The sequence below is a fragment of the Macrosteles quadrilineatus genome, unplaced genomic scaffold (genome assembly GCF_028750875.1).
Source record: "Macrosteles quadrilineatus isolate MER2022 unplaced genomic scaffold, UCM_ALF_1.0 Scaffold_4__1_contigs__length_99947679, whole genome shotgun sequence".
NCBI lineage: Eukaryota > Metazoa > Arthropoda > Insecta > Hemiptera > Cicadellidae > Macrosteles > Macrosteles quadrilineatus.
In genome coordinates this window covers 55,676,638-55,692,428 of record NW_026542597.1, presented here as the reverse complement: position 1 = coordinate 55,692,428, position 15,791 = coordinate 55,676,638, and the positions used below count along the sequence as shown (strand labels likewise).

Genomic DNA, 15,791 nt, shown 5'->3' with positions numbered 1-15,791 from the left:
AAATTTTAGCTTTGACTATCTTGTAGTTTGCTATTTTATGATGATAAAAAATTATCCATAAAGGTCTAGAACTAATAACTTAATAACGTGTTTCTTACCTTGAGCACATTGGGCATGAGCGGCAGCCCGCCCTCCCCTCCGCTGAAAGCTGATGCCTGAAATAAAACATGGGTGATAATTTTTGTATTTACTTTAAATAACAAAGATAAATAGCAGCCAACACTAACCCTTGGAACACCATAGATTTTCCGATTAAATATTTCCAATTTATTTGTTATATTATGATTTCTCTCATCTTATGAACATCCATATCAAAATGATTTTAAGATTCTGGTGTACTACACCAGACAAAGTATCAATTATCAATTATCAATTATCAATTATCAATTATTTAAGATGGGGACGCCACTATGTGCGTATACTACACTTTGATGAGCAGTAAGGAATAAAAGAAACAAAGTGCCTGGTTTTAGGTGCAACTAACAAATTATTGTCAAGTTCCAGTCTGGAGCCTTTCTGGAGCAAGTTCATCCACAGATAGATGAGCTCCTCATTGAATATACAGTTCGGCCAAAGAATCTGTCCGCACGACCAGATCTAGTTGGGTCTAGGTGAAGGTGTTGTACTTTTGTGAAAACATTTTTGTGTCTTGCTACTCACTCACCCCTACCCCCAGCACTGCCATTATCGGTACCTGTATGTATTAGTTCGGGTAGTAGCGACCCGTCCGCGGGCACAGAAGTTTTGGCCGAACTGTACCAGACCTGACAAAGATGGTATTCAAACTTTCAATCTTCAGTGCTGTCTTGTGGCCAGGGGGACAAACCACAAAGATCAAACCTGCCAAGTATAGCTTTTGTCCTTTTTTTCGGAGGTTACTTACATGGATGGTATGTAGTTGTATTTGGAAGTATGGTCATGTTATTAATTTTGTGTCCAATACATCAGCTTTTGAAGCTTTAAGTGTTGGGTTGAAACAAAATTGGTAGTTAAGGATTTCTGCCAATATTTTTTACCTTAAACATAAAACCCAATAAAGTTTCTCACCGTGTAGAGAGGGGAGCCATTGACAACCACACCTTCTGCAAACCTCACTCTCGATGGGTTTGACTTTAGCTTTGCTTTCTTGGCTGAACTCAACAGCGCAGACTTTCTTGTTGACTAAAACAGACAATTAGTGAAATTAACTTATATTACTTTATAATGAAAGTGATTATTTCCTTGCTTAAGACAAATGAGCCAAAGGTTTAAAGTTTGATACTTGAATACGGTATTGGTGACCGACAAAGTCGGAATAGATTGTGTCACATTGAGGTAGTTTGGCTGGAACATTAGCTGTGGACTAGGGCCTGCTCTAAATTATTTGGTTGTCGGTTCCGTAAAAGTATTTGATAAGACTCTCTTTTACCAAATGTTGTCTTTCACAGTCAATTGGAAATATATGACATGTAAAATCTAAATAGGTACTTATAATTACAGTGTACTGATACAGGCATCAAAGCGGTAAAAATATAAATGAAATTTATAGAGGTAAAAAATCTCTTAGAGCTTAGAGCTAAATCCAAAAAAAGCAAGCCATTGAAGCCCCGTCAAATGTTTCAGGCATACCAGATATTTTTTTTAATGGAAAAACAGTGAGACAGCATTTATTGAATGTGTTATCTAGAGTTTGAGACTCATCTTATTAGTTTGGATATTGGTCTTAACAAAATTTAATAGCAAGATTTAACAGAATAGATAATGCCAACATTTGTGCCATCAAAGCATCTACACCTTTTCTACTTTCATTTCAGAAAGAGTCACTTGAATTTCATAATAGTAATTTTAATTTCAGAAAATAAGACTTTTATTTAAGAAATGATCATTTAGTATTTCATAAACTATTATTTGCATTTCAGAAGATATCAATTATATTTCAGATGGTATAAACTGCATTTCAGAAGATATTAATTATTGTATTTCAGAAGTAATTTGCGTAAACAACTTTGTTATCAGCATTAGGAATTAGCATAGCTGATTTTGGAATGATAACAAAGAGTTAAACAGCTTTTTATATTAATTTCTGAAATACATTTGACTAACTCTGAAGTATATGTGGCAATTTATTACTATTTCTGAAATTCAATTTATTCTTCTGAAATTCAATTGATAAATAAAAGTTACTAGTCTGGAATGCAAATTATACTTTCTGAAATAAAAATGATAATTCTGAAATAGAATTGACGCTTTCTGAAATAATCTTGCCACTTTCTGAAATAAAATTAGAGAAGGTGTAGTGTGTAGCAGATTCAGGAAGTTACTACCGGGATAGTTATTATGTTTCTATACACGACCACAGCCCAGCCACTCCCAACCCAACTCACATTGTCCAGTGGGGGTTGGCAGACGACAAGCTGTACAGTCTCTTTGCAGCTCCGCACCAGTTGAATGACATGGTCCCTCGGAGCTGTTCTGACATCTTCGTCATTAATAGACAACAGCTGATCCCCCGGCTGTAGCTTCCCCACGCTGGGGCCATTCTCTGTCACAAACCTGAAACAAAGTTTGGAATCAGCTGATCTGATTTTTTTTATCACAAATTTGGAACAAATCATATGGAAATCAGCTGATATTAGTTCGTTGACATTGTGAATATACTATTGGGAAGCAGCTGGTATTAGTCTGACACACATATGAAAATTAATTCCAGAATTAACTGGTAACTCCATAAAAAAAAAACACAAGTAATTTTGACTAAGATAGTTGGTCGTAATTGAACAACAATGAACACTAGTTTATGAATCAGCTGGATACAGTTCTGTGTTACGAAGTTAAAATAATATGAATCAGTTAGAACCAGTTCTCTGTCATAAACATGAAATATAAATAGGCCTATAATTTAACAATCAGTTAGTAACCTAAATTTCTCAGTCACATTATTGAAAAATAATTTCAGAATCAACTGTTTTTGCTTGTTTGTCAAACAACTAAAAAATAATTTGTGAATAAGCTGGGGTTAGTTGATTGTTACACACGAACCTTACAAATAATTGTAAATAATTTTAGATAATGTCAACAAAAGTGGTAAACATTTAAGTTGTGAACTCCATTATAAATGTGACTTACAAAAAGTGTTCTAAAGATAAAAATGATTCCAACTTCCTGTGGAAAACATTTCTATTTTAAACACTGAAAACTGTTAAAAGATGTTGACAAAACTATAGTTTTTGTGTAGTAACTTTGGTTTAAAGCTGATAATATATGTTATTAATTTCCAATTCAGAAAACGTTATGCTAAAATAGAAATTTTAAATTATATATATTTTTAGTTTAAGAAAAAGCGTAATCATCATCATCAATATATTTTCAATAATTTGGAAAAGCACTTATATCTTAAGTTAAACAGCTGAAGGTATATACTCGATTTCTCCAAAAAAAGTTGAAATTGCAAAATATATTACTGGTAATGCATTATTCTTACGTAGGTAAGAATCTATATTTTGTTTCTATGCTCTATGCATGCAGGTAATGCATTATTCTTACGTAAGTAAGAATCTATATTTTGTTTCTATGCTCTTTGCAAATTTCTTTAAGTCAATTGACCGATTAATTGTTAGTTTTAATTAATTGAAGAGAATATTAAAACAAATCAATAGCAATATAGCAATAATTTTTCGTGTCTAGTTCATTTACGGTAAAACTGATTGCTAGTGTAGGCAACATTTTGTTTTTATTATTTTAGGGTCCATTTAATGATTTGTGCTTTACTTTTTGGTTATATAACTAAGGAACGAGTTATTTATGATAAGATTGTTTTATTTGGTTAAACGAGGTTTTAAATGGCTGACTTAACAAGAAACCAATTGTAAACAAAACAACACCTCTACAGTACACCGGACAGAACTAACAATAAAATTGGCTTCAGCTGTTCCACAAGGATGAGAAATGTACTAAGGGAGTATGTTTTATCTGTGATGTAACACTCATTTTAAGATATAGAAAACACCTTTACGTAAAAATTATGTTAACACAAAATTCTGGTTGGTAATTTAAAAAAAATAATAAAGGCTAAAAATATATTCTAATTCTTACAACAAACATGTACCTCTTAGTCAAAGTTTGCTCGTAGCTGTTTAAGATCGCATTACCTACAGTGGAGTAGCAACTAACACAGCAAGGGTAGGGAAGCCACGCCAGCCGTAATGACATCAATAGAAACACAACCAGCCAAAGGCAACACACATGACTCCAGTGTAATGCTTATTTGATTATGATTTAATCAAACCAAAACCATGCGATGGTAATTTATCAGGAATTCAAGAGTGTCTTCGGTTGTATTCAGTTCACGTGTATTCAATGATTGTAATTTTTATAGTAGAGCTAAATTTCTTTTATAGCTCTAGTAATATTTTGCTAGGTAGCTCAATGTGTAGTTACTTATTTGTTTGTACAGGAAGTTTGTTTTGAACGCAACTCAAATATTTACACACTTATTATTTTTCCATGTTTTCTTTCCATCGTTGCCGATCAGCTAAAATGCATTGTTGCATTGATATCTATGAAGTTTAGTGTTATTGACACTTTATTGCAAATAAGACTCAATATGGTTTTCTCATAAGCTCAAATAGAGTATGTATTGTACGTTAAAGTTTTCCTTAAAACGATTCTATGAACAGTAGATTTGTAAGTACTGCAATCACATCTAGAAACATAATTTTAAACCTTTCTTGGCACAAAACCAATGATTTTGAATGTACAACACACACTCTTTGATCTTGCTAAAACACCATGTTGAGTCTATTCACAATAAGTTCCCAATAATACTATAACTCATATACATATACATGTATAACTATGCTATAATGCACATCAGCTGATTGGCAATAAAGTAAAAAAATCTGGGATACAAACATGTGAGCTTGTTTTGTTGTTAAAAAGTGCCTTAAGGTACTTTTAATTTGGTTAAATAGATGGAATGGCCAATTCGTTATAAAATTAATTTTTGTACAGCACCTAGTGGAAAAAAATCAAACGAGAAGCATGACAACATAATAATTAGTATAAAATAAAACTGTGTACATTTTTATGGTTCTAAATTAAATTTACATAACTTAGGATTTTAAACACTAGGTTTTTTTACCATAATGAGAGGTTGTAGATTCATTATTTAGTTGCATGTTCAATTTACCAATTTTAAAAATTTTTCAAACTTTAAGGAAGCAACAATGTTTTGTACTCCTATACACGTCTATCACAATACACGCATTTAACCTTTAAATGCCAAAATACTTTATTAATAAAAAATATAATAGGTTATTTATCACATATACATTTTCAACATATTAACACATTCTAGTGGAAAAGAAAACGAAGGAAGAAGATCGTCCGAGTTGAGCAAAGAGATCGATAGCAAAGGTCAGGAAACAATGGAAGCTGAAAATTATCTTTTTTATTTGTTCCGTCAAATAACTTGAGAAACAATTTGTTATTATGATTTTTTTACAAGTGAATACTTAAATTTACAGTTTTTAAAACAATTTTAAAACAAATTTTGGATTATAAATAATGTTAACCATTGAATAGTACTTTACTAGTCAAACTGATAATTTAAATGTCAATTATGATTGGAAATTTGATTCAGTGGAAAACTCAATCATTTTAATACAGTCATTTTATTACTGTTAGAGAAGATTATAATGTTTTGAGTAGTACTTTTAATTTTACATTTGTGTACATTTCATTTTTCCCATTAAATAGATTTGTATATTTTTGTCATTTATTCTGCTGGATTAACGATCTAACTAATACATTCAATGTAGTTTTTAACTTCTGATTTCGTCAATATTAAACTCTATATCTGCTTGGAAGAATATATCACTAAATTATATTTTATCGTGAATTTAAATTGTATAAGATAATTGCTTGTTATTGTCTAAGGTTTATCTTTGTCTCAAATAAAAGATCTTTATAAAAACAAAAGTATTTTTTTAGTTTTAAGTATATGGAAACCGGTAAAAATAATTGTGTTTAGTTACTGATCCAACCCATATTTTCGTTCAAATCAGAGTTTTCACATGCCTCGCCATGTTCTAGCTGTGTTTTAAATACAGTAGGTACTACAATAGTGCTACGGTATAATGCCTGGTACGATACTATTTTTTACAAATCCGTTTTAGGCCTATGTATAAAAAAAACTATTAATATTGCATTGTTCACAAAGGAGCCAGCATTTTAAGTGTTGGATTGCTCAACGAATTGAAAACGATTCATCAGAAAATAATCACTGCGAAATTGAATGTCAGTAAAATATTTGATCCCGGGGAATTGAAACAGAAATATGAGAAATCTAAGAGGTAGAACTGAAAATCCTTGAGTAAGAGATCCGGCAAAGATCTTGGCAGAGCAATTAAAAGCGACCCAGAATCGTGGGGTGGGGCGAATCGAAGTTAGAAACAGGGCAATTTGTGCTGATGTCATGAAATCATTTATTTTTGGCGTAACACTTCCAGAATCCAGAATACAAAAAAAAAATTTCAATTAAGGTCTGTAGTGTTAATAGAGCGATATTTTCGTATATCCATAATCAATTGCAAGAGATTTGAACACTTTCTCAAAGCTTTTTTGTAACTATAATCAATTTTGCTGTATAAAAGAAACAATCATGGCAATAATAAAAACATTGTATGGTAGGCACCAGGCAAATTATGTGAAAGTGCTTTTATTTTAGTGATTAAACAAACAGAGTATGGCGAGTGAAATCACTCTCAATAGACCTGATAATTTTACTAAACAAAAATAAATCTGTTATTTAATAAGTTGAAAGACTACTCACTTGAAGAAGGATTTTGCAGGACACATAGTCTAAAAGTTGGGATAACCGCATGTACCAAAAAAGGGCAGACAAAGTCAAGCTAAGCACTGAAATTAGGCATCTGAATTTAGATTGAAATAGCTTTGTATAAACTTCAGAACACAAAAGAAAACTTTTAGTCACCGAAGACCATTTAAACCACACAGTTATGTCATCGATATGCTTGCAGAAATTACAGATAACATAGAGAAAGGAAGTCTTATCGTGAGAGATATAAATGTCATTGATAAAATGAAAATTTTGATATATTATCTGCTAGCTAAAGGAACAGAATAAAGGCTGGACATTATGTCTTTATTTTATGCTTGAGATCAACGTTTGAAGATCAAGAATTACTACATCTTATGCTTTGAAGACTGGGTTTGGACCTCAAACTTTGAAAAAAGTCACCAGGCAAGGGCACCAGTGAGACATATTTACAAGGAGGCAATATTTACAATATATATGGTATACCAAATCCAAGGATCGAAAAAACCTTCCTTCTGAAAACATTTAAATATAAAATACCAAATTATCATTCAACCAAAACGTTGTATGAACATAAATTTACAAAGTTAATGATTATTTTTTTGACTTATAAAAACAATTATACGAAGTTAAAACTATTGTATGAATGATAAAGAGTAACATATTTTGAAGTTGCGGTACTTATTTATTCCAGAAAAGCTATCTAAATGCCCTTAAACATATCATCATTAATATCAAAATATTGCATTCTTACTTGTTGCTTATCCGTTAGAAATCCATTCTATATTTAAGGTTATTTATTTAAGGTTAATATAACCATGAAGCTTCAAAAACGATTGTTGAAACCTCTCTAACAGAGCTAATATTAGAGATGGTTTTTCGCCTTGTATACGGATTAAATTACATACTTTGAATAATTTATAACTGAACTTTAGTAATGATAAAATTCAGACATTTTCAATCTCCAATCCTACAAATTTGAATACAAAATCTCGGATCCAACTACGTCTGTTATAATAAACATATTATCACTGTTATAATTAATTAAACGAATCCGTTTTAAACCCATTAATTTATTTTCAAAACTGTTGATACCAAGACCACAGTAACTTCCTTGTAATTTTCCTCGATCGGGATGATATACGTAGCAAGGCTCATATCCTGAGAAAACCCTTAGTTACTAAAATCTCCTCTCAAAAGAAGTCAATTATAGCCTGAAAATGCTTAATTGTTTGGGAATGTAAGCTACTATTCCATAACTATGATTTAAAATTTATTAATTCAATTATTTTATCTACTGGGCGGAAGAACCACACTTAGTAGAGCTTACTTGAAGCTAAAAAGATTAATACGAATTCTTGCAGATGTAAAATGCAAAAGATCTCTGTCAGCAAGAGAAGAGACCAACTTACAAAGGAACGCTCTATTTTGACAACCAGCTAGAACAGTTTTAAACAGGACACTGAAACATGCTTCAAACGAAATATACTGAAATATTCTGTTTCATACTGGAAAATACTTTTTAGAATGAAGAAATTAAATTACTGTAAATGCAATTTCCATTGAAGTCCGTTTTACATTTAATGTATTTTATTAACAGTCTTACTTCTTAGACTTGTTTATTTTACTAACACTTTATATCTACGTCCAAACAAAAACTCATGAAGTCAATAAGAACTTTATGAAACTATAACATTTTATTTTTCTATTTAAATATTTGTTTTTTATTGTTTTCTCTTATGTTCAAAGTTAAACAACTAAGAGCCCTTTTAGGTAATATTTGTGTTAAGTCTTAAAGGTAAAGCCTTGCCATTTGAACTTTAGTCTTAACAACCTATAAAACATAAAACTAGGCTACCGTCATAAAAAGGGTACCATAAAAATGTTTTATGGCCACAAAGTTGTTGGAGAACCATGTGCCTTGATTTTCAGTGGAAGCTCGTAAAATTATTTGACACATTCTTTCTACACAGGTTTCTTAGAATGTGTTTATCGAAGAAAAAAAAGTATATAAAAGAGTTGTTATAGGATTAAAGGCTACATAATAAAATAATAAAAACTTTGCATTTAAAGTTCTCATTTTATTTTATGGAGAAAAAGAAAACTTGTCTATTTTTTAAGATTACTCAGACAGAATAAATGTCAATTAATTAACTCTTGCATACAATCTTGTAGCCAACTAGGCTGCACGTTTATGTATGTATTTGTATCAAATGTGGCAAATTCATTTATTCATCCAATACTGTTAACATATGAGAAAAAAAATTCGCTTCTCCCTAGTAGCAAACGTGATCATAAAACCTAACGTTATTTAAATATGGACTAAATATGAGTTCTTTATGGCAATATTTTAGTAAAAATCGAATGATACGAATATAAATATAATTAGCCAGGTTTGCCGCTGTGAGCGTTTTGAAAATAATTTTTAAAATAAAACAACGTTTCATTATTATCGAGATTTTTACAATCAAATTATTACTGTCATGAGGAAAACGCATGCAAAACAAAGCTCAAGTATACAAACTAGAGCAGTTAACAAAAATACATTGTTTAGACCTGTAGTTTATATTTTTATATACAAACAAACAATGGACAAAAGCCTGTATAGATCGAGGACAAAATTTCCACAGCTAAAAGAATAACATTGTAAAGACCAAATCTAATTTCCTCGATTCTACAGAAGCAGTTTCATTCTATTGTTCGTTAAACAAGGATCTGAACGTGGGCTCCAGCTTTTAAAGTTGCATCAGCTGGTTTTCAACCGAATGGATCCAAATTTATTGTTTCTTTCTTTCATTTATTTAGTGAATAAGTATTTGCAATTTGATTTAAAATGATGAAGAAACTTTTTGCAATTATATTTTCCATAGAGTTTTGTTTTGTAAACATTTACGACTTAATAAAACTTGTTTAGAAAACTTTAATCACTGTCAGAACAATTTGTACTGTAACTAGTTTTGAACTTAGCAACAACATTAATACTACTGTTGAATAGTATATCTCGGGACCATTTTGTTACATATCTGTATAAACGTTGTGTGTGTGTTTACATTTTTCTGGAGTCAGTTCTCTAACGGTTCTTTGTCAGGGAACAATCGAAATGGTATGAGATGTTTATGTCATAGATCAAACATACTCCCTTCTATATCATAATTAAGAATTAGCTGAACGTAATTTGATGTATATTTACGTTCTTTGGTATAAACAGAGAGCGTTTATTTGTGTACAATTTTTTTAACCTACTTAAACTATCTCAACCAAAAATAATAAACCGTTTCCAAACATCTGGTCACTGGTTCTCTGGGTGCTGGATGCACAATTTGTTTTTCAGGATTAATTTTGCCAACAGTGTCATTTAGAGGCTTCTGATTGACTGTAACGAAGATTTAGTAATTGAACAATTATTTTTGTTCTTAGAAAAAAATTATAAATGCCTCAAATTCAATTTTTGTATTATGAAATTAAACCGTCATAACCTAACCAAACCAACCAAACGTTCTGAGAATGAAAAAACTCTAATGAAGGTTTATTAATCGAACAAATGGTTCTGTTCATAAAATAAAATTATAAATGCCTCAAATCCTATTTTATAATTTTTGTATTATAAAATTAAACTACAGTATCAAACCTAACCAAACTCACCAGACTTGCTAATAATAAAATATCAAATGAAGATTTAACCGACAAAAATATTTCTGTTCATAAAATAAAACTATAATTGGGTCAAATTCAATTTCATAATGTTTTAATCATAAAATTAAACCGTCATTACCTAACCAAACCAACCAAACTTGTTGATAATGAAAAGTATTCAATACAAAAAATTAGTGCTACAGTTGAGATTTGAACCCGGGTCCTTCGGATCATAAGCTCAGCAATCTATCCACTTCACCATGGAGGCCGTTGGCATCAACCGTATCGTCGCGGTAATGATATTCCCTCAGCCAATCAGAAGCCTCAAAATAATACTGTAGGCAACACTAATCCTGAAATAAAAATTCAGCGTGCTGCATAGCGGAGTATAAATAGTGTTTGCCTAGGAAACCATGAAAAATGCTAAGGTCCAATCCTGGATAAAAAAACTGTGGTGTTTTTTATTCGTTTGAACTTAAACTAGCTCTCTTGATAGTAGGACATTAAACGAACGGACATTGCTAAACAAACAGCTAGTCTTAATCAGTAACAAAGCTACACAAGACATTTAACACCATTTCATATTCATCCTTCACTCACATAAGGGTTTAAAATAATTAGGCGACTCAATGTAACGGTAATAACTGCTTAGAGTGAAGAGAAAACTAACTACAAACTTAACAATAGACAAACATTTGGTCTATTTCAGCACACTACGTAACCTAGCCAACATAAAACACATAAAATGACTTGAGATTTTACAACAGGATAAGAAGTTATTGGGCAACTCAAAGTCAATGTACGGACTATTATTAGAATGTATCAATAACAAGTATAATAACTTGTTAAATAGTTAGTTTTGAATGTATTGGGGGCAAAAACTTTTTGAGGCACTAGAAACCAAACCAATTTGTGGACATAGTAAAGCGAACACCAGCAATCAAGGAAACCCAAGTCCACCCACACAATTGTGGGAATAATTAAAAGCCTCCAGGAAGGTAAGGGGGTTGGAAGGGGAAGGGGGGGGTTGATTGCACCTGTTCAGACGTCAATCAACCTGATGATTGTTTTGGCGTTCTTGTTACAGAATCGTACATAAAAGACTTCAGCTGTAACCGAATTGTAGGCCTATCTCATCTTTATTTTAAATTCTTCTTAACTCTCCGTTCTCCATTCAGCGATTCAATGTTGTCTTATTTATATAGTACTCAAGTAGCTAGTACCTAGCTTATAAGTTTCCTTTATTTTACGAATTTAAGAATAAAAATTATTTAAATAAATGGTATGTGAAATAAAACATGATCTGACCTCCTTTGAACTTTTAATATATATTCTATACTAATCCATTGAATAATTAAACATAGTGCAACGTAAAAACGTTTTAAAAGATCGCCCTATATTCTAGAGCATTGCAGATGAGCATGTTTATAGTGTAAAATGAGATACCTCTGTTTAGTTTTGTCAAAGAAAATTTCATGGTGTGCATATTTTTATTTTACAAAGTAATTTTTTTCACAACAAACACAACATTTAATCAACTGGACTTTTAAAGGTAACTTTTTTCTATTGCATTTTGGATTAGTATTTTCTAAAAACATATTTAACTAAGCTAACTATTTTTCTTTACTATCTTCAATTGAATAATACATAATACATAATTATCAATCAATTGTAAAATTTACTTAAACACTAGTTTGTTCATTGTTTAATATAATATTTGTGCAATTAGGTATAATTTTGTCTACAACACAAGGACCTAGTGGCTGAGTACCTAATTTTTCTACGAAATTAATAGTTACCTCGGTTATTAAACCTAATACAGTAATGCACTACTACATGAGTTTGCGTTCAATGGCGTTGGCGTTATTCGGCATTTGTTGAATGATGTGAAATAATTTGTAATGACAATGCTATCTCTAACCTAATTTGTATGCATCTCTAATCTGTAATCTGTAATGACAATGATCTGAATCTTCCACCATAATAACATTCATCATCTTCTGCAATCTGTAACGCCAATGCTCATCATCTGCAATTATATGCAATCTGCAATGACAATGATAAAATATATCCATCTGTAAATCTTCTAGAGTGTAGAGTAAGCCCTGTAAATTACGGATTAAATCCCAAACAGATTCGAAACGTAAGCATCTTGATTTCTGATCCACTTTCAAATACAACATAGACTATAATACCTAGCTCTCGTCAATTGTTTAGCTCAGATATATAATTGTATACTCTAAATGAATAATAATCTTATTGACTAAGGGGTTTTTTTTTAATTTTTGAATTCTAAATTTAGCTGCCTCTTTAAGTGAATTTGATAGTATATTATATAAGTTGAATGAGCGAAAAATGCCCTCTCTGGCCTTAAAAAGTATTTATTTATACTATAATATGAGTAACGTTTGCGCTCAAGAATTAAAAAAACGGTTCCAATGATTTTCTTCGAATCGTCAGAAATATCTTAGTTTTAAGCTAAAAACAATATCCATGCGAGGCTATGTACTGGAAAAATTAGTTTTTTGTTAAAAACTAGAAATGAAATTTTAATATTTTTAACGTTGGTCATGCCAAGTAGCCAAGACGGTTTTCTAAAATGTAAATAAGTAAATTGTAACATGATGGCTTAACCATTTACTCTACAGTACAGTAGCAAATTACTAAATACAGTACAAAAGAAAAGGACATTCCTATGAATACCATTTAGCATTGGTTATTTAACACACTTATTGGGGTTTTCTTTACCATGCAATGGGAATGGGATAATTAGGACTGTTCAAAACCGTAGTGTATTTTACCACAAAAAATATACACTCTTGAGGAAAAGCCAAAGACATTTTGTAGTTTTCAACAATGCGCAACGAAACCGAACTGACAATAAACCCTTTATAACAAAAATAGTCCTAAGTTCATAAGTCATAGATTTAATAATAAGTATCTGATTGAGTAAAGGAGCAACAGTAGCGCAAAATAAAGTAGGTAATATCCACAAAAAAGTACCAAAACCGTAACTATAACGACGTCTTGTTGAAAAAAAAAACACCACATATATTGTAACAATGCAATGGTTAAAATTGATTTGAATTAAGTTATCGAAAAAAAAACATTAAATTCAACGAAAAACACTTATCTTTTTAATCTAAAATAATTCTTTAATTTACCTTAAACTAATACATCTATTCCAAATAAACACATCTTTACAATCCTAAGAAACATTCGAACGCTATAAAGCCTAAAGATCGATTTCTATGGCTGAACGTGCCGAGTCGTACAATTGACCGTAAAACTTTATCGTCGCCACGTACCCCTTCCAGCGTACGTGATATTGCATCGTGTTGTACGGATATTGGGGAGGGGTAGAGGGGGGGGGGTAGAAAAACAAGGGGTGAAATAAAATTGGGAAAATAAACACAGTATCTTTTACGTTTGTGAGTAAAGCATAGTTAAGACAAGAATGCCAATGTCGCAAAGTTGGTGAAACATACACGGATTGTTTTCTTCTGTTCTAGGCATTGACTTTAGATACTGAATACAAGATACACTTATCCTATAATAAAATCTGTCCAGATGTTGGGTTTTATGTCCACGTTGCGTTCGATTTTTTTCGAGTAGCTACTACACGTAGCTTAAATGTATTTTTTGCTATTTTTAGGGTGTATTTTATAGTATATGCTTAGTTTCTCTTTTATTACCGAAAGGCAAGCGACGGAATGCAAAAATACCAATATATTTAGTTTAATCAATTTGACATTTAATGCAATTCATAGCCACCTCTAATACAGGTGGCTGTGTGCAATTACAAGCAATAAAAATTATCGAAAACCATATATTACATCATTATTACACATATACACATTGTTTTATAAATACCCGTAGACATTTTTATACATAAATGGTCACTCTGTTTATTAATGTTTAACAATATATTATTATAATATATTCATACATTTCAACAAAGACAACAGTGTTATTTTTTGACTAGATTTTGTGTAGTTAAAAAGGTTAAAGATAATGCACTTGTCCAAGTATATTTTATCCATGGATTAATATATTTTTTTGTTTTAACTAGCATTGAAAATAATTTATGTAATTCACTTAGATGGTTTTAAATTTTTATAGTGATTTATTTACTTTATAATAGTTAATACCCCATAAATTCTAACTAAAAACAAATTCAACTGTTTCCCTGCAGTTGTTAGAGGTTACTTTTATATCTGTTGAAGACATTCTGAAACAAACTGCATTATAACACTGACTATAAAGTCTGATGGTATGGATTATAACAAAAATGATAAAAGGTCGCATGCAGGATTCTCTCATTAACTGTAATGAAGCCAATAACACATCACTTCCATCCAATAATCCAATATGGCTCCGATGCAAGGAAGAGTTGTATTCTGTCTGGGGTTGAAATTGCACAATAACAATGAAATGTTAACTCAAATCAACCATTTAATTTAATTAGGCTTATATGTTTTTAGTAAAGTGTGTTAGAAATATTATTTAGCAACTATAAAAGCTAGTAGATGTTCAAGATTTATTTTGGCCATTACAATAGGCTTAGTCAAACATGCTCAAAATTAATATTTCATTTTTTTCCTGAAAAATTAAACAAAAAAATATTACACTGCAAACCAAACCAAACGCAGATTTTACCATCGAACCGTTGAGGTGTGGTCTTCATTAATGTAATTGTCAGATGTTTCTGCATACAGATTTGAATAGAATAAAATATTTTTACTCATGTTTTCGTTACTACCACAGTTCACAGGAAAAAATGAAAATATCAAATCAAATTGAAGTTTAGATGAACGAGAATTTTGGATATTTTTAAAACATTTCCCCACATTATCTTATCATGTAATCTGAAGATCACAGAGACACATTTTACATTTTATATGAAACCGATGTGTCGTTTTTGAAAAATCAGAATTTCTTTATCTTTAAAATCAAATTGTATCAGATGCGAGGCAAACGAAATAAAAGTTTATTGTATGTTACATTATTGGCTATGAATCCTCCTTAGTTTCTACTGTGGATTGAGAGGAACGAAAACAACTGTAATAAAAGTTATACATAGATAGATAGATATGTAGTTTCGATCAATAAGGATATCGAATGTCATTTTTTAATTTAGTATCCACCAATGTTTGAATAGAAATGAAACAAAAACTTATTAGGACTATATTAGTTTTAGTGAAAAAATATGTAGTGTTGATTATTGAGAGCACAGTTTAATATATGAATATATTAGACACAAAAATAAAATATGTTGTCGTTTCTACCAGTTTACACTGCAGTTCACGGAGAAAGATTTAAACGTTGTTATAATATAAAA

At 30.9% G+C, this 15,791-nt stretch overlaps 1 protein-coding gene across 3 annotated transcripts in view; it reads right to left on the bottom strand.

The window, feature by feature from the left end:
* The window catches only part of LOC128991297 (uncharacterized), a 430,235-nt gene that overhangs the window by 24,621 nt on the left and 389,823 nt on the right, over nucleotides 1-15,791 (bottom strand). For all 3 annotated transcript variants that reach the window (XM_054414071.1, XM_054414073.1, XM_054414074.1), the window contains 3 exons: nucleotides 2,364-2,532; nucleotides 1,048-1,161; nucleotides 99-155 (listed from right to left, as the gene is read on the bottom strand). In XM_054414071.1, the coding sequence (XP_054270046.1) occupies nucleotides 99-155; nucleotides 1,048-1,161; nucleotides 2,364-2,532 (340 nt within the window). The remainder of the gene's footprint in view (nucleotides 1-98; nucleotides 156-1,047; nucleotides 1,162-2,363; nucleotides 2,533-15,791) is intronic.